We start from the raw sequence: 24808 nt of genomic DNA on the forward strand, positions 1-24808 counted from the left end.
GCGTAGGAAATATATTTGTTCTACCAAGTGTTCTGATGTGTGGCAAGAAAGACTTCCTATGGTGGTAGAAAATTAGAATTCAGGAATGATATTCCTCAATAAAAGGATTGTCTTTCTTATTTCATTCAAATATGTTTATCTCCTGAGTATATGCTGCTAAGGAGAGAGTGGTGGCATGGGATCCTGGGCTGTAGGAGACGCTTCACCACCATAATCATTTCAAAGCTCACATATGACCATCAAAAATGATTCAAGGAGTTTTAGAAGAATTATATTGCTTTTAAGTTAAACATTAAATTTAGACTCATTGAAAGGAATTCTTCAAAATGTTAAATATGGGCTGTAGCCTATGAATAGCCAGTCACAACTGAAAAAGAAAATCAGTCCCCATGCATGAGATTAATCTTGAAATTCAACCGTGAGGATGTTGCATCTTTTCATCTTAAACATTTTAAATCCCCATTTAAAGAAAAACACTGTTAAGTCTTTGTACATTTTACTGAGCTGGAAGTCTATAGATTTAGCTTCTAGCAGAATTTCACGTGTGATTTTGGGCATATTATTCTAGATCTTGGGCCTCAGTTTCTAAACATCTGCAACATGGATCAAAGGCTCTCAAAATTCCCACTACTGTATGAATTTCATCTTTATATGAAAGAGATGTTCAAAACCAGGTTTCACTGAGGTTTCAGAAAGGGAAGCAGTTAGGCAAGAGAATACTGGGTTTAGGCGAAGATAGGAAAAACCCTACAAATGGAGAGGAAAGAAGAGATTAGCCCAAAAGATTTAGGAGAAAGATTTCACGATATTCCTAGTGTAACACTTATAACAAGGGTTATCCTGGCTGACATTATTCACACTAAGTCTTCTAAGTAAGCCACCTTCATAGGGTCCCTCCATTTTTCCTGAAGGTTACAATTTGGTTCATTCTGGTAATATATTTCAGTTTCATCTTTCCACATACCTCCTTCATAACTGGAAGAAACTACAGCAAATGACAGATCTCACCCAGAATTGAGTGTGATCACATCTCCACAGAAACATCCAATCAAAAGTCTCCAACCCAATCAACACCAACATGTTTCCTGCCCAAACAGGACTGCATCAAAGATAATGGTATTTTGGGGAACGTAATACATCTAAACCAGCACAGGTTCCTTGGGTTTCCTGTCATATGGTGCTGCACATAGTGATGTTCCTCTCCTCTTCCAGTTCCCCCTGACCTCTGACTTTTGGTTCCTAAGCATGACTTTCTCTCCTTCTAAGGCTTCCAGTGATAGGATTCAGACCCATCCTGATTCAGTTGGCCATAACTTAACTAAAAATAAAATCTTCAAAGTTCCTATTCATAATACCTTCACACCCAAAAGAAAGGGATTAAGATAAAACCATGTTTTTTTCTGCTGTACATTACTCAATCTGCCACACTTTACTTTCGTTTTTGACAAATTTACCAGTCTTATTCTATGTTTTCTTCTTTTGTTGCCTTGCATAAAAAGTCATATTTTACCCTAAGGTTATACAAACTTCACCCTATATATTTTACTGTTATTTTGTGATGCATTTATAAAATATTTTGATCCAGTTAATTTACTTTAAGGTTGTGTTATATATTTGCATGTTTGAAGAAGCCAACCTTTTTTTTTTTTGCTTATTCAAATGCTTATTCTTTTGAACACAATGTATGGATTTTTCACCTCTGTTTTGAGATATCATGTGGCTAAAATTTACATCTCTTTCTGGACTTTCTTTACTAATCACTGCATTTTTAGTATCTATTCAGAAGCAAGGGCTTTCTACTTCAATGACTTCAAAATTGCTGATTGATTAGTTTCTGAACATCTGACTTCTTTTGCTTTTCCACAGCACATAGATAACATTTCTATATTTTGTGTTTGAGGAACACAAGAATAGCAACCAACCTTTAGCACCTGGCACTTCTTCTAAAAGAGATATATTGATTTTCATCAAAAAGATTATTTAAAAGGATTACAAAACATGTTTGCCAAGTGCAAAGTTGCAGTGACTTGGAATACTGATCAGTCCTTAGCAAGAATTTTATTTTTTGCCACTGCCTCTTGTTCAGTTTACATGAAATATCTGATCATTGAAAACAGTAGAAAGACAGTAGTGCTCTGTTGGGAGTTGTCAGATGACTGGTTTATGATATTGCCTTCTTAATTACCTTTTATGTGTGGGTTAGCTTTATAACTTTTGTACAACTGTGGGATTGTCTCTCTAATTTTGTATGATTAAGTTCAGGTGGGTCAGTTTGAGAAGTGATATAATTGCTCCATTAACCAGTAGAATGTGAGAAGGAAGACATATACACTTATGATTTATGCTTTATGTCTCACTGTACTCCAAGAATAATGATGTTAAATAGCAAGATGATGATGTGGCTCAACTACTCTTATCTTGCACAATGGACCCATGGGTGAAGCAGTTTTGACGTCAAGGAGGAAGTTTGTGCATGGTCTCCCTTTCAGTAAGGAAGTTCTAGCTATTGCCCCTGTGGAATATTTGACTTGTCACCTATATGAATGGATGTGAAAACCTTGATATGGTACCATATATTGAGGCATTCAATTAGGAATGTTATGGAAAACTGCTTACATTGGACACTTCCACTCTGATAGAATAGTAACTTGTCCTTTCTGCAATAAATGTGTATTCCGGGTATGGATTTGACTCTCCTACTGGCAGTACCTTGGCCAGAAGAAATATTCAGTGACCAAGAATGCTTAATGTCCTTTATGATATTGGTTAGGTCAAGGAATACACTTTACAGGAAACAAAGTACAATTATATATATATATATATATATATATATATATATATATATATATATAATCAAGTGATCCACTGGTGCTGAAATACATTCCATCAACAAAAAGCTCCCAGTCTGATAGAAGATGGGGATAGCCTTTAAAAGGTGCAAACTGAGTCAGCTAGGGAATGATGCCTCATAGAGTTGGGGCTCTGTTGTTCAGGTGTGTGATATGTGCTTTGAACTAATGTGCATTAGATGGGGTTATATTCCAAATAGTAGGAATATGAGAATCTGGGGAACCAATGGTACGTATAGAAGTGGCTGCTCTGATAATTACTGCCTTTAAGAATTTGAGCTTCCTGATCCTACATAATAAAGCTCTGCTGTAATGTGAAGAATTCTTTTTCTGGGGGCACAGTAAATGTGCCAATTAAAACTACCTTTTAGTTGTTTTCTGGTCATTTGAACTTCCTTGTGTGTGTTGATCAGCAGGCAATGAAAGAAGTTACTATAATAGTAAGAATAATTGACCTTAGTTCTCATTAAGAAATAGATTTGCTGCTGCACATGCACCAGTCGTGATTGATGATAACTGTAGATGGGGAACAAGTACAGCCTGACAGGGACATGGTAATTGTGGTCCCAGAATCCCAGGAGGAAGATATGGGTCTGGGCAAGTGAGCTAGACCGAGAGAAACACTGCATCAAGGCAGGGGAAATCTAGAATGGGTTGTTGAGGAGGAAGATGATGAATATCAATTGTGTCTGGGAAAGAAGTGCAACCATTGATCATGGCTTGTTTCGTTAACAATCTTTCTGTTGGCCTTTCTTTTTTGAAATTGCAAATAGCCTCAACTTTGAATAATCAGTGATGGAGTGAACTAATGTGGAACATGAATACCTCTAGGCCCGGGAAGATGTGGACTGTATTTGCTGTCAATGTTCCACAGATATTTTTCTGCACTTAATTATTCCCATGTAGTGTGGATTGATTTATATGGTAAAGGCCTGAGATTCCATACCTGGGAGCTTTCCTTCGTATATCGCATGTGCTCAATCCATTGTGTGTAGGATGGAAAAAACACAGACTTAATACCCTAATTCAGTCCTTTACCACCAACAAAATATCTAGCTTCTAGGCCTCTCAAAGGGACAGCTGGCAATCTGTACAGTCAGTTTGAAGGCACAGCAACATTGTTCCCTAGATGTGCACAGTGGTAGGTTGCCAATTACCACATTCTCTGTTGGGAACCATCACATCTCTTTCTCAGTTTCATACTTCTGAGCCAGTTTCTCTTAGGATTCTTTTCCAAAATAGATTATTTGTCTTCAAATTTTGTCCGTGGTCTTTTTGTAAGTAATACAAAAATGCATAAAGATTTACAGGTTATTTTTAGTCCTTATAGATAGTAGAAGTGATATTATTATATTGATTTATTTGTAAAATAATCAATATATGAAGATTAAAATATTCTTTGGCAGACAGTGATGCTGTCTGTATGAATATTTCTTTTCCCATGGTGATAATGATGATGGCCTCATGCTCTACAACTGAAGCAGGAGCAGCTATAAGATGATATATGATGGATATGTTAAATTTGAGATGCTTAAATGGAGATGGCCAGCATGTGGTTCTAAAACTCCCAAAATAAATCTTGTCAACAATATCTAGCAAGGGATTTCCTTTTGCTCAATCTTTTTTCTGCTGTCTTTATTTCTTTGTTCCTTAAAGTATTTGATGACAGGATTCAAGAGGAAGGGGATAGCAAAATCCACAATGAACAGATTTTGGTCAATTGATGGTGGGGAATTTGGTCCCACATAGACTAAAAATGAAACACACATCTTAGGGTTCATGATTTTCAAGTAGTGAAGAGGCTAGCAGTTGCCGTGTACCTGTCAAATGCCATGGCTATGAGTACCACCACCTCCACTCAGCCTATGTTGTCTAAGAAGCACATCTGTGCCACACAACTTTGGAAAGAAATTATGCTATAGTCATTTATAAGATCTGTAATTACTTTGGGTAGAAGAAAGGGGTATGTCAATGAGGGATAGGTTGGCCAGCAGGAAGTACATAGGGGAATATAATTGAGAATCAAAAATCACCAAAAAGAAAACGAAAATGTTTCCTGGGAAGATCACTACATAGAGTAAAGAGCATATTAAGATGAGGACTAATTTTGTCAATGAAGGACAAGAAAAGGCCAGCAATTCAAACTCATTGAACACAGAGTCATTTAGTCTATCCATTGACTGGGTCAAAAACCTATATTCAGGTGACCTGAGGAAGAAATGAAACATAGTAAATATCATTGGCAAGAAAAGAGATTTCCCACTTTTATCTGCTAATTAATTACACTATGTATTATTCTAGGTGTGCATTTACTCTATTTGGGGGAGAAGAATCAAGGATGTGGGAAAAATAAGGTTAGCAATAGATTTATTACAAAGGGGATACTTGAAGGAAAAATGTGATGGAAAATTATGTAGAGACAGCCAAATAGCATTATGTTATTTTTCACCCATTGTTAAATTATGTTATTCTTTGCCTTGAGGATCTCTGGATCATTTTTACCTGACCGTATTCCTAGATGTCTTTCATCCTACCATTGTAGTCTTTTCTGTTATGCATCATTAATATTTTCACCATAGATTTATATTCTCTTTAGCCGAAACTTTCTTAGCCTATAAATCTCTTATCCCTGTGGCATATAGATATTACCAGGACCAAAGTACTTGGAAACAGGAATTCTGGCCCATAAGACGTATTAATCATAATATTTGTTTCATGACAAAATATCATCTTTCATTGATAACCATTTTTTAAATTTTTTCTTAGAAGTTGTAGACTTACAGAAAGATCTTGCAGAAAATGCAGTTTCCAAATACCTGCCCCCATTTTTAGCAATTTGTATTCATGTGTTAAGTTTGTTAAACTTGACAAGAAAATATTACTATAATTGAATGATTACATATAGTCCAGAGTTTACGGTAAGGTTCGCTGTTTGACCTGCATAGCCCTATGTTTTTTGTTTGTTGTTCTAAGAAAACATATACCACCTAAAATTTCCCCTTTTGACCACATTCTGATATATAATTCAGTGGCATAGTTAATATAACCATTTCAATTAATAGGCTGCATAACGACTACTAAAAATAAAACATTGGCTATCTGTAACAGCATATTACAATAATGACAATTAATCAACAGTAAAAATCATAGATAACATTTAATGAGTGCCCCCTACATGAAGAATGTTGAATGAAGTAGATAGGCTTTTAAACTTTGCCATGACTCCACAAGTTGGGTTCAATTATTATATCCTGATACTACAAAGGAAGAAACTGCATCTCAGAGAGATGAATTGGCAGAGTCAGGGCTTATATTTAGGACCTTAAAAATCCAGAATCCATACTTTACCACTACTTAATACATTTGTGGGATCCATCTCCAGTCAGTGCCTTCCTCCAGAGTTCTGAATGAGGGAGATTTGTCCTTTTCTTTGTTGCTGAATCCCTGGGGACAGATTTTCAATAGCTGTCTTAATTCATCACGTTGATGATGTTACCCTCCTCATTTGTTTTTATAGCCACTTATTATTCTTTGTTTATAATTTATGCAAGCATTTCTGATGGTCATTTGGCTATTTTACAGTCTATTTTTAATTACAATGTTGTAAAGAGTAACTGTGAATTGATTATTTTTTATTTTCGTTCAGTGCGTCTTTGGGATAGAAGTAGGATTTCTGGGTCAAAAGTTAATAGCATGTTAATTTTGTTTGATGGTGCCAAGAGATTGTACAATTATGTATTTTTATCAACAATCAACAACATATTGGGGTGCTTATTTCTGTACACCTTCATCAACAGAGTATGTTATCAAATATTGAAAGTTTTATTAATGTGATAGGTCAGAACTATTTCAGTATAGTTTTACTTTGTATATCCTTTAAAATGAGAAAGCTCAAATATTTTTTCATCTATTTGAGAATCATTTGCATCTCTTTCCTCTTCATATCTATGAACTGAATGTTCATGTGTTTTGCCCATTTTTAAATCATTGTGTTGGTCTCTTTCATGTAATTTTTTGGAAGTTCTTCATATATTATTACAGCTATTAGTTTTCATGAAGGGAATTGTAATTGTTCTTTCATAGTGTCTCATTTATCTTTTTACTTTCCTGACGGCTTTACCATAAATTTAAAGAAATTAATTTTATGAAGACAATGTTTTCCATTTTTACCACATTCATGGACTGTAGAGATATTAGCTCATGTTTTACTTTAATATTTGTATAGATTTTTTGTTTAGATTTATATCTTGAATTCATTTAGAAATCATCCAGTCACATGGTGTGGGAGATAGATCCAATATATCTTTTCACATATTGCTATGCAGTAATTCCACCACCACATTAACAGGTCTTTCCTTTTCCCACTGGTTTGAGATAATCTCATTGTCATATACTATTTTTTTTGTGTGTTTTTAACCTACTTTTGGATTTTATATGTTCTTTTTTTCTAGATTAAACATAATTTAAGCCTTTTATCATCTGACACTTCTTATCTATTAATCAAGCCATGTTTTGGCAAACTACATTTCTCTTTACTTAGAATATTTAATCTTTATTTTTAGCTCAGGTCAGTGATTCTCACTGGAGAGAGGAGCTAGTTATCAGAAACAGTTGTCAAGATGTTTTTCAACTTGTATTTCCCTTTATGTCTGTCTTGAATTTTTGGCATGCCTTCCTAGGTGGGATAGATTGTGAGTGCAAAAGTACACACTTGTGCATAAAATATACACATTTATACTTACAACTAGAATGCCCCCAATGAGTATCTGTTAATGATAGGAATGTGTCATATTTCTCAAGTATGTTGGGATAAAAAAGAAAGTGGAGAACTTTTATATCTCATCATCATTACAACACCTAATATTTCTTGAGAGCTAAAAACATGCCACAAAATGTGTTTTGTGATTTTTATCTATTAGCTCACTCCCATAATAACAATATGTAACAAGTGTTATTATCTCTCTTTTAAAGATGTAGAAAAAGAAGCTTGGGAAAGTTAAATAATGTTATCAAAAGCCATGACAAGTAAGGAAAAAGTTGAATCGAACCACTGAATCCTTCTGAGTTCAAATATTGTTCTCTTAAAATCTAACCATGGAAAATGACATGGAAGGATCTGAAAGATTCAATTTGGGCCAACATGTTAAGAGACCTGAATCCCTCTAAATGCCTTTTCCTGCTTATGAGCCATTGCTGTATATCACAAGATGTTAAATGCCTACAAGGCAAATTTCATCTTGGCACACTCCATCTTCCTGTCATTCCTATAATGCATTTACAGAGTAGGTAATAGGATGTGAACTATAGTAAAATGTTACAATGGAAGGTTTTTTTTTTTTTTGTTTTTTTTTTTTTTTTTTTTTTTTTGTTTTTTTTTAAACTCCTTATCATTCAGCAATATTTTTGAGCAAGACAGGAAGGAATTTCTTACTTGATGTTTTTAGGCCAAATGAGCCACTTAAAATTTTTTAAAATTTTATAAGCCAGGCTGGTGTCACTCCTTCCCTCTAATGCTCAGGACCATTCAGAAAGGCAGGGTGCACAAGCACTACTGTATTTATGCCTTTCATTGTGCTGAGAATTCGATGAGATGATATTTGAAAGCACAATATTACCTTTGCATTTGTATCCAAAAATACGAAGGACAAGGTTTTTTGAGGATAAATTGAAGCAGTATATGGGAAAGTCTTTGAAAATTCCTGGATGACAGAAAGTGAAAGGTACAAATTTTATGAGTTTTACAAAGTAATTTATCAACTTTACTATGTTATGTCTTCATCTCAGAGTAGTCTTATGGTTATAGAAGATCTAATACTTTACTCTGGGATTCTTACTCCATTTTATCAGCCGTCTCATTGCAGCCTTCATATCTTTGTTCCTTAATGTGTATATAACTGGGTTCAAGAGAGGAGTGACCACAGAATAAAATACAGCAAGGAATTTATCTAATGACTTGATAGGGAATGGCCAGGCATAAATGACAATACATGGTCCAAAGAACAAAACAACTACTGTTATGTGAGCAGACAAAGTGGACAGAGCCTTGGATGACGTGTCTGAATGGTGATGCTGGATGGTCACTAAGACGATAGTGTAGGAAATGATTAGGAGCACAAAAGAACACACCGTGAGCACACCACTGTTAGCAATGACCATGATATCCAACATATAGGTGTCTGTGCAGGCAAGTTTGATGACCCGAGGTAGGTCACAATAGAAGCTGTCCACCTCATTCGGGCCACAGAAGGGTAAGTTCACTGCAAAGGCCAACTGGCACACTGAATGGAAGACACCAATTCCACATGAAGCAGCCACAATAGCAACACATACATTGCTCCGCATAATTGTGCTGTAGTGAAGGGGTTTACAGATTGCTATGTATCTGTCAAAGCCCATGGCTGCGAGTATCACCATCTCAGCCCCACCAAAAAAGTGAAGGAGAAATATCTGAGCAAGGCAGCTTTTGAAAGAGATGACTTTGTGCTTACGAAAAAAGTCAGCAATCATTTTGGGGGCTGTGACTGAAGATAGACAGAGATCAATGAGTGAGAGATTGGCAAGCAGAAAGTACATGGGGGAGTGAAGATGGGAGTCAGAAGTCACAGTTATAACAATAAGGAGGTTTCCAAACACAATTCCTATGTAGAGTACAAAAAAGAACACAAAGAGGAAAATCTGGAGTTCCTGAGAATTGGAGAGTCCCAGTAAAATGAACTCAGTCACGATGGAATTATTTGTTTCACTTATCCACTTATTCCAGGAAGAAGCCTCTGCAGTTACCTTGGAGAAGAGAATGAAAAGAAGACAGGATTTTTATATTTAAATCCAAAGCCTCATTTTGTTTCATTGTGTTCATGCTTACAATGATTTTCTATGGTTTATTACATACAGGCTTTCAAAACACCCACAATATAAAGTGAATATTTCATCCAGCACTACTACCCTGCTTGTGCCTTAAAGTCTGTTATTCATATCTCTTCATTATCTCTACTTATGCTAGGCTTATTCCTAAAAAAATCTTTGCTTATGCTTGCTACCTTTCTTGGCTGTGTAAGTCTTTATCATCAATCTGCATTTATCTCCTTTCTTTCTGAACTCCAAAACAATTTATATTCTAGTAATACTTAATTTAGTTTTTAAATGTTCAAAACTGAACTATCTTTGGTAAGTCTTGTCTTAACAATCAGAGAGGTTATTTAAGTATCTGATGTCATATTTATGAAAGCTTTTTATGACACACATTTTTGAAAAATTATTCTTAATAATACAGTAGTCTATCATGATGATTTTGTGTATAGCTGTTGTAAACTTTCTCTGCATCAAACTAAAACAAACACTCATTTACAATTTCACTCTGAGGTGAAAACTCATAGTGTATGAGTTTTCTTTGCTGTGTGTAAAACTTGCATACTTTATATAACATGTTTAAAGCTTATTTTTCCATTTTGTAAAGTATTATATCAACTTCTTATGGTTACTAATTTCAAATGAGGTATTGAATGTCAAATGTTTTACACAGAGTTTTGAATTTAGTGTGTGTTCAAGAGATTTAGCTATTTGTTAGAAGTGAGATTTAGCATCTTGACTGTTTCAGAGAGAAAAACTGGTATTCCAATAAACATTTTAGCATTTTACTTATAGGCTAGAAATAACCACCAAAATGAGGAGATTAAATTTGAGTCTCCTGTTTTCCTCTATTTTTCTGTCTTTAAAATGTGTGCATTGAATCAAGAGCTCCCATAATCTCCATTACTTAACACTCTTGGGTGGTGAGGGGTGGTGGAGGATACAACTCCAAAATGATTTTGTGTCAGAAGCTTTGAAGGAAACACAAAATTGAAGACATAGATCTAGAGATTGAGCCTTAGGGAAAGCGTCACTTTATGAGGACTCTAAAAGAGCAGCTAGGAATCATAATGACTTATAGAGGTGAGAATTTATAATTATCACTTAGTAATATTAAAGCACAGAGGGAAAAAAGTAATGCTGAAATAAGATGAAAGGGAGAATAGAAATTAAAGAAAAACAAAAAGTTTAGATTTAAGAAGTGAGTAAGAAAACAAAGGAGTAGGGAATTCAGAGATGGAATGAGCAAAAGTGAGAAAATGCACTAAAGTTTTCATGGGAGAAAGTGTGAAGGGTGATAGTAGATATAATTGGAAAGCATTCTGGAATGCCTACTAAGAGATCGATACTTATTACATAGTCAATAAGGAACCATTGAAGAGTTATGAGCAATTTTTAAGAAATAACTTGGCCTCATTGTAAATTGGAATATAGAGAGATTGGAAGTAAAGCCAAATTATTGTTTTGGGCCGAAAAACAGTTAATAAGCTGCTAGTTGTGCTTGTGTGAAGGAGGAAAGGGGTAAGGGAAGATTTGTGAAGGCTCATCAAACAAGGTTAACATGTGTGCTTGTGTGCTGGGTGGCCTGTGTTCAAAGCCTGGGTTTATCTACTAGGGAGCTGGATGACCTTGGGCAAGTTACTAACTGCTCTGTCTTTTTGCCCCATGTGGAAAAAAGTGATAATAGCACCACTTCATAGGAGTTTTGTGGAGATTGAATGTGCCCTTGTATATAAAATTTCTAGCACACGGAAAGTGGTCAATATATAATTGTTATTATTAAGGTAGTAATAGGAAATTTGTCTACAGGATGTAGGAGATGAAAAAAAGGAAATGCCAATGCTTTTATCTGGAGTAATTGGGAGCATTGTGATGGTTTTACCTCTGATAAAATTTATAACAAACACTAGTATAGCAATATGTAATACATAGGTCTCTTTTAGGAGCAGGAATGTATTTGGAAGTAGGTAGAGGAAGATGACAGTTTTCTAGACATGTAAAAGCATTATTGGGGTGTCCCTGTAAGTCAGTATCCTCTAGGTGAGAGCTTAAAAAATGACTGTTGGACATGAGTTGAAAAAGCCATTACAGTTATGTATAGAGGAGAGAAAATACGATTACTTTTATCAAGAAGTTGCTGTGAGGTGAAGTAGAAATGGAATGGTATCCTGAAAGGATAGCACAGCCACAAGAATACTTGTAGGATGCGATGGAGGGATTAACAGGCAAATAAGATGTAAAAGTAAGAAGGAGAAATTGATGGGATAAATTTCTTGAGGATACATTAAGACATAGAAAGTTGCTCTTGCCAAATTTCTTGGAGGACTAGTAGTATTAGTTTACTTTACTCACTGTTATTCCATAGCCCTTGGAAATTGTACTTTCTTCCTCATTGCTTGAATTTTATTCCTTATCCCTACCAATTCAAACTCTACATTACTGTTTTCAAAGTTCTATAAAAATTCAGTAGTTCTAAATTCATAAAGAGAAGTCGGATAGTAAAACAAGTCATTGATGCTCATTTTAGTTACCTGCTACTGAGCACAGCAGTAAATGTAATTAGATTAATCATTGACAATAAAGAGGATAGTATTCTGTTTGTTACATAATTTCTGATTTGACTGTTTGGGATGTTTCTTAGAATCAAAGTATATAATTTAGAATTGATTTTAGAGATTACCTTGTGTGAAATCATTTCATTTCACTAAGTAGGATGAACTTGGTTGTTATATCTGCACAGGAAATAGACCAAGAATAATTGTTTTACTAAGGGTTGTGACCTGCAGCAAAAAGACTTTCTACCATGGTAGAAAATAAGAATTCAGGAATGATATTCCTCAGCAAAAGGGATTTCTTTGTCATTTAGCTCAAACATCTCATCTCCTGAGTATATGCTGCTGAGGAGAGAGTGGTAGCATGGGATCCTGGGCTCTAGGAGACACTTCACCAGCATAACCATTTGAAAGCTCGCCTCTGACTCCTCAAAAATGATTTGAGAAGTTTTAGAAGAATTGTACTAATTCTAAGTTAAACATTAAATTTAAGCTTATTGAAGGGAATTCTTCAAAATCGTATATACTGGCAACTATGTAGATCCAGTCACAATTGAACAAGAAAATCCTTCCCCATGTATGAGATGAATCTTGAAATTCAACGTGAGAGTGGTGTATCTTTTTATCTTAAACATTTTGATCCCTATTTAAAGAAAAACACTGTTAAGCCTTATACATCTCACTGATATGGAAGTCTAGAGATTTAGCTTTCACTACAAAGTCACAGTGTGATTTTGGGCATATCATTCAAAAATATCAGTCCCAGTATCCTTATTTTTAAAATCAGTTCATTGGATCAAAAGCTCTCAAAATACCCACAAGCCTCTGAATTTCATCTTTATATGAAAGAAATGTCTCAAACCATGTTTCACTGGGGTTTCAGAAAGGGAAGTATGGAAGATGGGAAAATACCCTATAAATGGAAAGGAAAGAATAGATTACCCCAAAAACTTCAGGAGGATTTGACAGTTGTTCCCAGTGTAACAAGGGTTATCCTTGCTAACATTATTCATACTAACTAACTCTTCAAAGTAAGCCACCCTCATAGGGTCCTTCCATTTTTCCTGAAGATTAACATGTGATTGAATTCTGCAAAATGGATTCCTAATAGAAGCATCTCATTGTCAATAAAATGCTACAATTTGGCTTCATTCTGGTAATATACTTCAGTTTCATCCTTCCACCTACCTCCTTCATAACTGCAAGGGACTATAGCAATTTTCAGAGCAAAGAGGAATGCAGATATCTCTGCTGATTGCACTCTTTCTTGAAGCATAACATTTCAAAGAGAATAAAATCTATATGAACTGTCCTTACAAGTAAATCACTTGGAAATTATGAGCTCTTCATGAAAGTGATTGGAGGCAGGTGAAGAGATCTGGGAATATTCAGCCTGAGCTTTGGGTACTGAGACTAACTCTTATGTCTGACAAGTTTTCCCCTGGCCATTAGATGAAACACAAACTCTTCTTGAGTTAAGGGCTATTGTTGCAATTTTTTAGCCCACTTAGATACTTTTACTCCCTCACTCAATCTAAAGGTGTCTTGTGTTAAGCATCCTAGATTAAGATCAGTCACATAAAACAACTTCTGAAATCTAAATGGGGTGCCCTTCTCTAGGAAATAAGACCCTTCAAACACTTTTAGAATTGCACATGATTTTTTATGGTGAACTAGCCATTCTCTTAATGCCTTGTTGAGAAAGCTTCAAGAAATGCTTTGAGGAAGATTGCAAGTGCAACAGAATTGTGCTGTTGAAAAAGTGGAACATCATCAAAATTTGCAACATGCACATTACTAGTGTCTTTTCTAAAGTATTGTACAAAATACATTGACAGATTGAAGACTGAAAACAATACTTCAGACTTGTAACATAGTGTTGATCTTCCTGTTTATTTAACAGTTAGGACAAGAATTCTTTTTTCCTTGCTTTTAATGTCTGCTGGTTTATATATACCTGTATTTTATCCATTGGATTCATGTAATTTCATAAGAAATATTTACCAATTTTCAGAGATCTAAAGTAGTCATTTCTGGTGAACTACAATTTAGGTTTGTAGGTCAGATAGAAATATATAATAATTTATTTTTTATGATTAACAAGAATTGTTGCAACATCATGTGAAAAATGAAATCCTCAGACTCAATGCCTCCTTTTCTGCAGACTTCTCAGCCTTTTGAAGGCAATAATGAAAAGTTAAACATTCCACAGTGTTCATGGTGACCCTGGAGGTCTGGATGGTCCATGTAATTCACCTTGTGCTCTTATCAATGAAATTCTTTATGTCTTCTCTCTAGAACCTACAATCTGTTATGTAGTCTTCTCATTGCCACCTTCTTATATTTGTTCCTTAAAGTATAGATGGCAGGATTTAAGAATGAGGTAACAAAAAAGTCCACAATGGCAAAAAATTTATCCAGTGACTTAGTTGGGAAAGGCCATATATGGTGAAAAATGTGTGGTGCAAAAAACAAAACCACTACAGTGATGCAGGCTGACAAATAAAGAATGGTTTGGGAAAATCATTTGAAGAATGTTGTCAGACAGTGACTAGAATAAAGATGTATAACACAATTAAGAAAAATATGGTGCCCATAGATATCATGCCACTGTTGGCAGGTATCACAAATTCTAGCCTGTAAGTGTCCATGCATACAACTTTCATAACCCAAGAGAAATCACAATGAAAGCTCCCCACATTATTAGGGGCACAGATGGGTAAGTTTATAACAAAAACAAACAGAAACACAGCATGAATCACCCTGATGACCCCAAACTTGCAGATTGCTGTGTACCTGTCATATGCCATTGCCATGAGCAGCACCATCTCAACTCCTCCCATGACATGAATAAAGAGCCTCTGTATCATGCAATTATGGAAAGAAATAACTTTACAAACACTGAAAAGATCAGAGATCATCCTAGGAACTGTGGTGGATGAAGGTTCCAGGTCAGTGAAAGATAGATAGGCCAGCAGAATATACACGGGGGAGTGTAAGTGAGAATCAAAAATCACTATGAATATGGGCTTCCCAGGATAATTCTCATGTAGAATAAAGAGAAGAATAATAAAAGGAAAAACTGCATTCCCTAGGATTGTGCAAGTCCCAGAAACGCAAACTCAGTCACTACAGAGCCGTTTACTTGGAACACGGAATCAAAAAGAAGGGAAGACTCTGAAGTGACATAAAAAAAAGAAGTAATCAAATTAAAGACACTGAAAGTAGGGATGCTAGATATTGATAATTTATTAACAAAGCATTTACTTTACTTGACAGTAGACTATTTACAAAACAATGGAATCACGGATATAAAAGATCTTTGTATTATTACAAAAGCTATTGCATTATATGTTCTCATTTGTTCTAATACATGAACTAATCGGGCAACTTAAGAAGTTAGAAAAATCTGCACAAGTAAATTCAAGGGATTCAGATTACAGAAAAGAATAAAGAATAAAACAGAAATGAATAAATATGGAATCTTAGAGAACTGGAAGATTTTATAAAAACAAAAATAAGGTGTTTTTAAAAAATGAAAAGAAAGGCACATTTTTAACAATATAATCAAGAAAAAATTATAAGTGAGAACAGCAATGCACAATAATAGTTAAGACACCTCTAAAGGCTGGTTCTCTCATGTGATTAAAAATTGTCTATTCAAACCAGCACAAGAATCATACTTGAATTTGAAATGCTATAAAAGATGAAAGGTATATCATCAAAATATAGCCAAACCAACTAATAATAAAATCCAGGAGCTTATAAATAAATAGGAAAATGATATGAAGAGACTATATAAAAATGTAAATATAACATGTGTGTAACTTCCTTAGAAATCAAAGAAACAAAATGTGATGGTATTATTTTCCTATTAAATTAGAAAAATGTTTAAAATTTATCAAAACTGGCAAAGGTTCAGTGGAATAGGTACTTTCATAAATTGAAGTGGGATATAACTGATTGAAATATTAAGAAAATATGAAATCATTCATCAAGAATCTTGTATCTATTCCTTTTGCTAAACTTTGCTCCTGGAATTCTATTTGTACAGAAATTGACAACACAAAATGGTTATCACACTTTACTTAAATGGCAAAACTTGAAACAACATAAAATATTAGGTTTAATTGTTTTATAATAGATGCACGTGACAGAATTTCATACAATCATTAAAATAAGTTTGTATAGAGATTTTTCTTCCTTGTGTGTGTAGATTCTCAGGAGAAGAAAGGAGTTAGTATAATGGCAGGAGTAATCGACCTTATTTATCATTAAGATATAGAATTGTTGGTACACACTTACACCAACCATGATTGATGATAACTGTAAATGGACAGCAAGTACAGCCAGGCAGGGACATGGTGATTGTGGTCCCAGAATCGCAGGAGGAAGACATGGGTCTGGTCAAGAGTTTAAGACCAAGAGAAGCGTGGCATAAAGGCAGGGAAATGTAGAATGAGTTGTAGAGGAGGGCGATGATGAATATCAATTATTTCCTGGGAAGACATGTAACCATTGGTCATAGCTTATCTTATTAGCAGTCTAGCTATTGGACCTTTTTTTTTTTTTTGCAAATAGCCAAAATTTTGAATAATCAGTAATGGAGTGAACTAATATAGAACATGAATACCTGTAAGCCTGGGAATATTTGGACTCTATCCTGGGAATATTGTCAATATTTCATACATATTTCTCTACACTTAACTATTCCCATACAGTGTTCATTGATTTATATGGTAAATGCATGAGATTCTCTACCTAAAAGTGTTCCTCTGGTTATCAGATGTGTTCAACCCACTGTGTTGGGCAGGGTGCAAAAGCCATGGACTTAATTACCCAATGCTGTCCTTTACCAATAAAGAAATACAAACTTTCAGGCCTCTCAAATGGGGCAGGTGAAAGTCAAAGAATCTAAACAGAATCTCAGAGTGCCGTAGCCCTCTTAGTTGTCACCAGCAGTAGGTTGCCAGTTACAGCATTCTCTATTGGCAACCTTCCCTTCCCGTCTCACTTCCATAGTTCTGAAGCAGTTTCTACTAGGATTCTGCACTCAAATTTTGTCTGGGGTCTTCTAATAAGTAATACAAAAAGGTTACTTAATGACTGCTAAAAATAAATCATTGGATATCAGTGAGTAAAGATTAGCATATCATAACAATGCTAATTAATCAACAATAAAAAGCATACATAACATTTATTGAGTGCCTCCTAAGTGAAGAACATTGTATAGTTAAGTTTTTTAAACTTCAGCATGTCTCGATAAGATTGGTTGGATTTTTCTTATCCCAGTATTGCCAATGAAGAAACTGCATCTTAGAGATGAATTGGCAAAGACAGGACTTTTATCTAGGGCCTTAGAAGTCCAGAATCCATGCTTTATCACTACTTTATAGTCTTCAAGATCAATACTTCCAAGTAAACCCTGGATCATCCCAAGGATCTTGACGCATAATTTTAACCTTCTCCTATATCTTCAATATTTGGCTCCTCTTGCTCTGTTACAAATAGAAACTTTCTTTTCAAATATTAAATATCTCTGGAATAACAAAATCCCCTTCTGATTTCCCCTTTCTTTCTCCAGCACTTCATGAGCAAGTTTGTCATAAGTTTTTTTTTTTTAATTTTTATTTTGAAATAAATTCAATGTTATAGGAACAGTTGCAAAAACAATACTAACCCCATACAAAGAATTCCATCATACCCTGACCCCCCTCCCCTGATAGCTCAATCCACCAACCATAACATGCTGTCACATTACTGTTTCTTTCCCTCCCTATCTATCATCCATCATCTGTTGCTCTGTCTTCTGAACATATGAGAGCTAGCTGCACACATCCTTGAACATACGCTATAATTCACGTATACACTTCCCATGAACAAGAACATTCTTTAATGCAATCCCATTAAGCGCAGCTAAGAAGTACAACAGGTTCAACAATGATACAAAGCTTACATTCTATATTTCCTTTGAGCCACCTGTCCTCTATCCTCTAATTCCATCCAAGTTCATCCTTGGCATTCAATCATCTATTTAGACTGTCTTTTTTTTTTTTTTTTTTTTTTTTTTAGTTGTGGGAACATATATACAGCCTAAATCTTCCCATTCTACCCCCTCCCTAGCCTTCCATTAGTGGGATTAATCACCTTTAGAATGTTGTAATGCTCTTTCCCATCATCCATTACTAGAAATTTCCCTTCACCTCAAACAGCAACTCCACCCTCATTTCTTAACTCCCCATTGCACCGTCCCCCATTTCTCTTAACCCGAACTCTACAATTCATCTCTATGGTTACATTCTCTGATAGTTTCTTTGTGTTTGCTGTGTGGGTTAAAATTAACCTCTTATATCCATAACAATCTTGTTTTTCTTTGATACCATCTCCACTTCAATAGGACACATAAACTATGTTCCTATACTCCTCCATTCCCCTACCTTTATATAGTTGTCTAAAATTACATATTTTAGATTGAGTTCAAAACCACTGATTTGTCATTAGGGTTTGTGTAATTTATATCATGTAGGAAATAAATAGTGGAGTTACAGTTCAAAAATTATTGACTTCTATTTGTATTCCATTGTGGTTGGAGAATGTGCTTTGAGTATATTCAATTTTTTTTTTTTTTTTTTTTTTTTTTTTTAATTTCTTGAGGCTTGTTTTATGTCCCTGCTTATAGTCCCTTCTGGAGAAAGATCCATGATCACTAGAGAAAAATGAGTGTCCTGGTGCTTTGAGATGTAAGGTACTATATATTTCTGTTAAAATTCTCTGTATCTCTTTCGTCTTTCTGTTGTTTCTCTGTTGGTAGGTTCCCTTTAGAATCTGAAGTAGGGCAGGTCTTTTATTGGCAAAGTCTCTCAGGATTTGTTTGTCTGTGAAAAATTTAAGCTCTCCCTCAAATTTGAAGGAGAGTTTTGCTGGATAAAGTATTCTTGGTTGGAAATTTTTCTCTTTCAGTATTTTAAATATGTCATGCCACTGCCTCCTTGCCTCCATAGTGGCCACTGAGTAGTCACAACTTAGTCTTATGTTGTTTCCTTTGTGGTGAATTGCTTTTCTCTTGCTGCTTTCTGAACTTGCTCCTTCTCTTCAGTATTTGACAGTCTGATCAGAATATGTCTCAGAGTGGGTTTATTTGGATTTATTCTATTTGGAGTTTGCTGGGCATTTATGCTTTGTGTATTTATATTGTGTAGAAGGTTGGGGAAGTTTTCCCCAACAATTTCTTTGAATACTCTTTCTAGACCTTTACCCTTCTCTTCCCCTTCTGGGACACCAATGAGTCTTAAGTTTGGACGTTTTATTTTATCTATCGTTTCCCTGAGATCCATTTCGATTTTTTTTATTTTTTTCTCCATTCTTTCTTTTGTTCTTTCATTTTCTGTTCTGTGGACTTCTAGGACACTGAGATGTTGTTCAGCTTCCTCTAGTCTTGTATTGTGAATATCCAGAGTCTTTTTAATTTGGCCAACAGTTTCTTTTATTTCCATAAGATCTTCTATTTTTTTATTTAGCCTTGCAATGTCTTCTTTATGCTCTTCTAGGGTCCTCTTTATGTAGCTTACATCCTGGGCCATGGTCTTCTTGATGTCCTTTAAATCCTTTGCCATGCTTTCGTTCCTCGATTGTGTTACTTTGATTAATTCTGTGAGGAACTTCATTTCTTCTGATAACTTGATTTGTGTGTTTGGAGTTGGATTCTCCGTATCGTCTGGTTTTATCATATGCATTGAGATTTTCTGTTGTTTTTGGCCTCTTGGCATTTGCTCCACTAGACAGGGTTCTTTAAATTTGTAAAAAAAAAAAAAAAAAAAAAAAACTATCTAATTTTTCAGAAACACTGTTTGGTGACATACACTTTCTCTAACTAACCAGCAGATGGCATCTGTGAGTCACCTATACCTCTCAAGTCAGTTCTCCACCATGTCCCCGCATTATATGGGGAAATGATTCTTGTGGGGTCCAGCCGGAGAACTCAGCCTGGGTGTGTTGCTGGAGCTGTCTGCCCTGAATGCGGGGCGCTTGTACGGGTGGTCAGGGAGGAAGGACAGCCTCAATATTCAAATCCCCCCGGTTCCTGGAGATTCAAGGCCGCCGCAAGAGTCCAAGCCTTCATTTCATTTCAGCCCCAGCCCCTCTCTCTCTCTCGATGTCCCACAAACCACCGGACTTGGCGTAGTGTCTCTGGGATCTCCGAGCAGTTCCCCCCGCCCAGCCGCGATCTTCCCGGACCTCTGCTGAGGTAATGCTGTGCTACGTCAACAGCGCGCACTATCCCTCAAGGGAAGCCCCGGGCCGCTGGGCCAAGCTGGCTCGCTTTCAGCTTTATGCAAAAATGGCTGAATGGGGCGTCTCCACACCCCCCTCCTCGCACAGTTCCTCCTTCCCAGCTCCGGGACAACTGGTGGGGATCTGGGCTGTGGGCACAGCCCCAGGCAGGAGTTTATCCAGCCCTCCCAGGAGCGAGCTGCTAGCCGCGGGGATTCTTTCGGCTCTGGCTCTTCACTCCGTTTCCCCGGCCCCAGGGATATATGCAGTGGGCTATCTTCCAGGCCAGACACTGAGAGACCAGCCCAGCCCCCTCTTGCTGTGTTTTACTGTGTGTTTCCCATGATTGCACCTGCAGCCGATTGCACCTGCAGCCACTCCTGGCTTTTCCCCTTTTTTCTTTTCTTTTTTTTTTTTTTTTATTAAAAGAGCCTGTTTGTCTCCAGATGCCAAAGCCTGGCTTCCCTGGATGACCACGTGGCTGTGGGACTTTCAGCCAGCTTACTCACTTGATTCAGAATGCAGACTCTCAGTTTCACCAAGTATACAGCCCCTGGGAACTAGCAGATCTCGTCCAGCTGGCACATCGCTGTAACCGGTATTCTGGGTCACTCTCTGGTCCTTATCTAGTGTTTTCCACAGAGGTGTTCCTTAGCCCTGTGTCACCTAGCCGCCATCTTGGTTTCTCCTCCTGTCATAAGTTTTTTAATACAACTTTATAGCACTATATTCACATACCATACAGTCATCCAAAGTGTGCAATCAGTTGTTCACAGTATCATCATATAGTTGTGCGTTCATCACCAAAATCAATTTTTGAGCATTTACATTACTCCACAAAAATAAGAATAAACATAGAAATTAAAAGAAAAGAAAAAGAGAACACCTAAAACATCCCATCCCCACAAACCCCATTATTTATTTACTTTGTTATCCCAATTTTTCTACTCATTTGTCCATACCCTGGATAAAGGGAGTGTGAGCCACAAATTTTTCACAACCATATGGTCACACTGTATAAACAATATAGTTATACAATCATCATTAAGAATCAAGGCTACAGGATTGCAGTTCAACAGTTTCAGGTATTTCATTCTAGCTATTCTAATATACTAAAAACTAAAAAGGGGTTATCTATATAATGCATAATAATAATCTCCAGTATGACCTCTTGACTCTGAAATCTCACACACTGAAACTTTATTCTGTTTCATTTCTCTTCCCCATTCTTGTCAAGAAGGTATACTCATTCCCATGATGCTGGGTTCAGGCTTATCCTCTGGAGTCATGTCACACATTGCCAGGGAGATTTACACCCCTGGGTGTTATGTCCCATGCAGCGAGGAGGGAAGTGAGTCCACCTACCAAATTGGCTTAGAGAGAGGGGCCACATCTGAGCAACAAAAGTGGTTCTCTGGGGGTGACTCTTAGGCACAATTATAAGTAAGCTTAGCCTCTCCATTGCAGTAAAAGTCTTCATAAGCACAAGCCACAAGATCAAGGGGTTGGCCTATTGAATTGGTAGTCCCCAATGCTTGCAAGACTATAAGGAAAACCCTAGCTGGTAAAGTTTAATATTTTCACATTTCCTCCCAGTTTCTCAATGGTGCTTTTCAAATACTTTTTATTCTCTGCCCAAATTACTCTGGGATGTATTGGGACTTCACACTAACCTGTACAAACAAAATAGATCTCATTCACTACTCAGGGTTCCATGTAATTATGGTGTTTGAATAAACTGACCATACAAGTTAAATTATAGAGTGTGTTACAGAAATTCCACAAAATAAGGATTTCTTCCTTTGGTCTCACACAGAAGTTGAAGTTTGAAAACAAAGTCAATATCATTATTTACTGTTTAGTCTGATTTATCTTAGTCCTAATCAAATCCATTTCATTCGTATCTCTAATTGAAGTCTGATGTTTTCTCAGCTTCTTTAACTTTTGCTGCCTGGGGTAATGCTGACATTCATAGCTGCCAAACTCTGGCTCTGCATCACAGGCATCACATAGATACTCAAAGTTCTGGCAACCAACCAGATTATACACAAATAGCTCAGCATCTCAGAATTTAGAAATAATAATTACAACTCAGGAATAGATGTAACTGCTGTGAGAGCTTACAATACAGGAATCATTACAATAAGCCTTCCCCTGATAACCTATGCTGTTAGGTTAACCTTAATTGTCAGAGTTTGTACAGTGTAGTTAGTCCATATTAGTGAGGCATTGTAATATCTGTCTTTTCATTCCTCACTTAATTCACTCAACATACTGTACTCAGTGTCCATGAAACTAGTTGCATGCCTCACACCTTCATTTCTTCTTGCAACTGCTCAACATTCCATGGTATGTACACACCACAGTTCACCATTCTGTTCATCAGTCAATGTACCTTTAGGCCACCAACAACCATTGTGAGTCATCAATAATACCACCATATACACCAGTGTGCAAATGTTCATTCATGTCCCTGCTCTCATTTCTTACAAGTAGATACCCAATAGCAGGGTTTCAGGACCATATAGCAACCCCATATTTACCTTCCCATGGAACCACCAAACTGCTTTCCAGATGGACTTCACCATTCTAAGAGGTAATTCAGTCCTACCCAGTCAGACTCAGCTGGCCTCCAAGAGGTAATTCAGTCTTGCACGGGTTTGACACAGTCCCAGATCCAGAAAGTAAACCCCTTTGGAGGACGATTAAGTCACTGAAGAGCCCCATCTGATAGAACAAAAGTGCAAGGGAATTTTAGGACTTATCAAAACCTTTCCAGACCATATCCAAGGCCCACTGGATCTGGTCTACACCTCCAGAATGGGAAACCAGCTCTATTTAAGTTGATAAATATGGATGACCCAATGGTTAAAGCAGTGCTCTAAAACAAACCTGGGGCTTGCTGGCTGGTGAAAAACAGAGCACCAGTGGAAGCCAGCAGACTTATTTTACCCACACAGAGAGGACTTGCTGTGGTGCACAGTACCTACACCCCAGTGGCAGGCTGCTGTGAGCTCCTGGTTCTAGAGGGAGACTGGGGGGCAAAGCTAACCTGTCAACTGGCCAGTGAGAGACACATAGGGAAAGAATCAGAATAACAAGGGCTAAGGAATTTTTATCAGTTAAACAGAAGCTATATTAGAGGTCTAGAATAAGTTGAACTGAACCATGAAGAACAGATAGAGAACAAATCCAACCAACAAGAAAACCCTAGGTAAAAGAGTGAAAACAACCTCTAGAATAAACTAATGATGGAATTTAGATGCCTAGACACCAACAAAAAAATTACAAGTATACACTAGGAAAAATGAAGATAAGGTCCAATCAAAGAAACAAAGTAACACTTCAAATGAGATACAGGAGTTGAAACAACTAATTAAAGATGTTCAAACAAACATGCTAAATCAATTCAAAAATCAAATCAATGAGTTGAGAGAAGATATAGGAAAAGCAATGGAGGATATAAAGAAGACACTGGGTGAACATAAGGAAGATCTCAAAAGTTTGAAAAAACAAGTGGCAGAACTTATGGGAATAAAAGGCGTAATAGAAGAGATGAAAAACGCAATGGTGACATACAACAGCAGATTCAAAGAGGTAGAAGAAAGGATTATTGAACTAGAGGGCCCGAAATCCTACACACAAAGGCACAGATAGAGAAAAGAATGGAAAAGTATGAGCTGTGTCTTAGGGAATTGAATGACAACATGAAGCAAACAAATATATGTGTCTTGGGTGTCCCAGAAGCAGAAGAGAAGGCAAAAGGGCAGAAAGTATAATAGAAGAAATAATCATTGTAAATTTCACATCTCTTATGAAAGACATAAAATTACAGATCCAAGAAGTGCAGCATACCCCAAACACAATAGACCCAAATAGACCTGCTCCAGGACACTCACGAGTAAGATTATCAAATGTCAAAGACAATGAGAGTTATGAAAGCATCAAGAGAAAAATGATCCATCACATACAAGGGAAGCTCAATCAGACTATGTATGGATTTCTCAGCTGAAACCATGGAGGCAAGAAGGCAGTGCTATTATATATTTAAGATACTGAAATGGAAATACTGCCAACCAATAATTATATATCTAGTAAAACTGCCCTTCAGAAATGAAGGAGAGTATAAAATATTTTGAGACAAACAGACACTGAGAGAGTTTGTGAACAAGAAACCTGCCCTACAAGAAATACAAAATGGAGTGCTACAGGTTGATAGGAAAAGATGAAAGACAGGTTTGGAGAAGAGTGCAGAAATGAAGACATTAAGAAGGGTAGAAGGAAAGAGAT

At 36.4% G+C, this 24808-nt stretch overlaps 1 protein-coding gene and 1 pseudogene across 1 annotated transcript; both read right to left on the reverse strand.

The window, feature by feature from the left end:
• Positions 1-8657: 8657 nt before the first annotated feature.
• LOC119532844 (olfactory receptor 4F4-like) lies at positions 8658-13444 on the reverse strand. Its single transcript, XM_037835112.1, has 2 exons — positions 13436-13444; positions 8658-9629 (listed from the first exon to the last, which is right to left on the reverse strand). The coding sequence occupies exons 1-2, from the start codon at positions 13442-13444 to the stop codon at positions 8658-8660; spliced, it is 981 nt and encodes a 326-aa protein (XP_037691040.1).
• Positions 13445-14548: 1104 nt separating this feature from the next.
• Positions 14549-15395, reverse strand: LOC119532845 (annotated as a pseudogene).
• Positions 15396-24808: the final 9413 nt, after the last annotated feature.

The sequence above is a fragment of the Choloepus didactylus genome, chromosome 4 (assembly GCF_015220235.1).
Source record: "Choloepus didactylus isolate mChoDid1 chromosome 4, mChoDid1.pri, whole genome shotgun sequence".
NCBI classification, from domain to species: domain Eukaryota; kingdom Metazoa; phylum Chordata; class Mammalia; order Pilosa; family Megalonychidae; genus Choloepus; species Choloepus didactylus.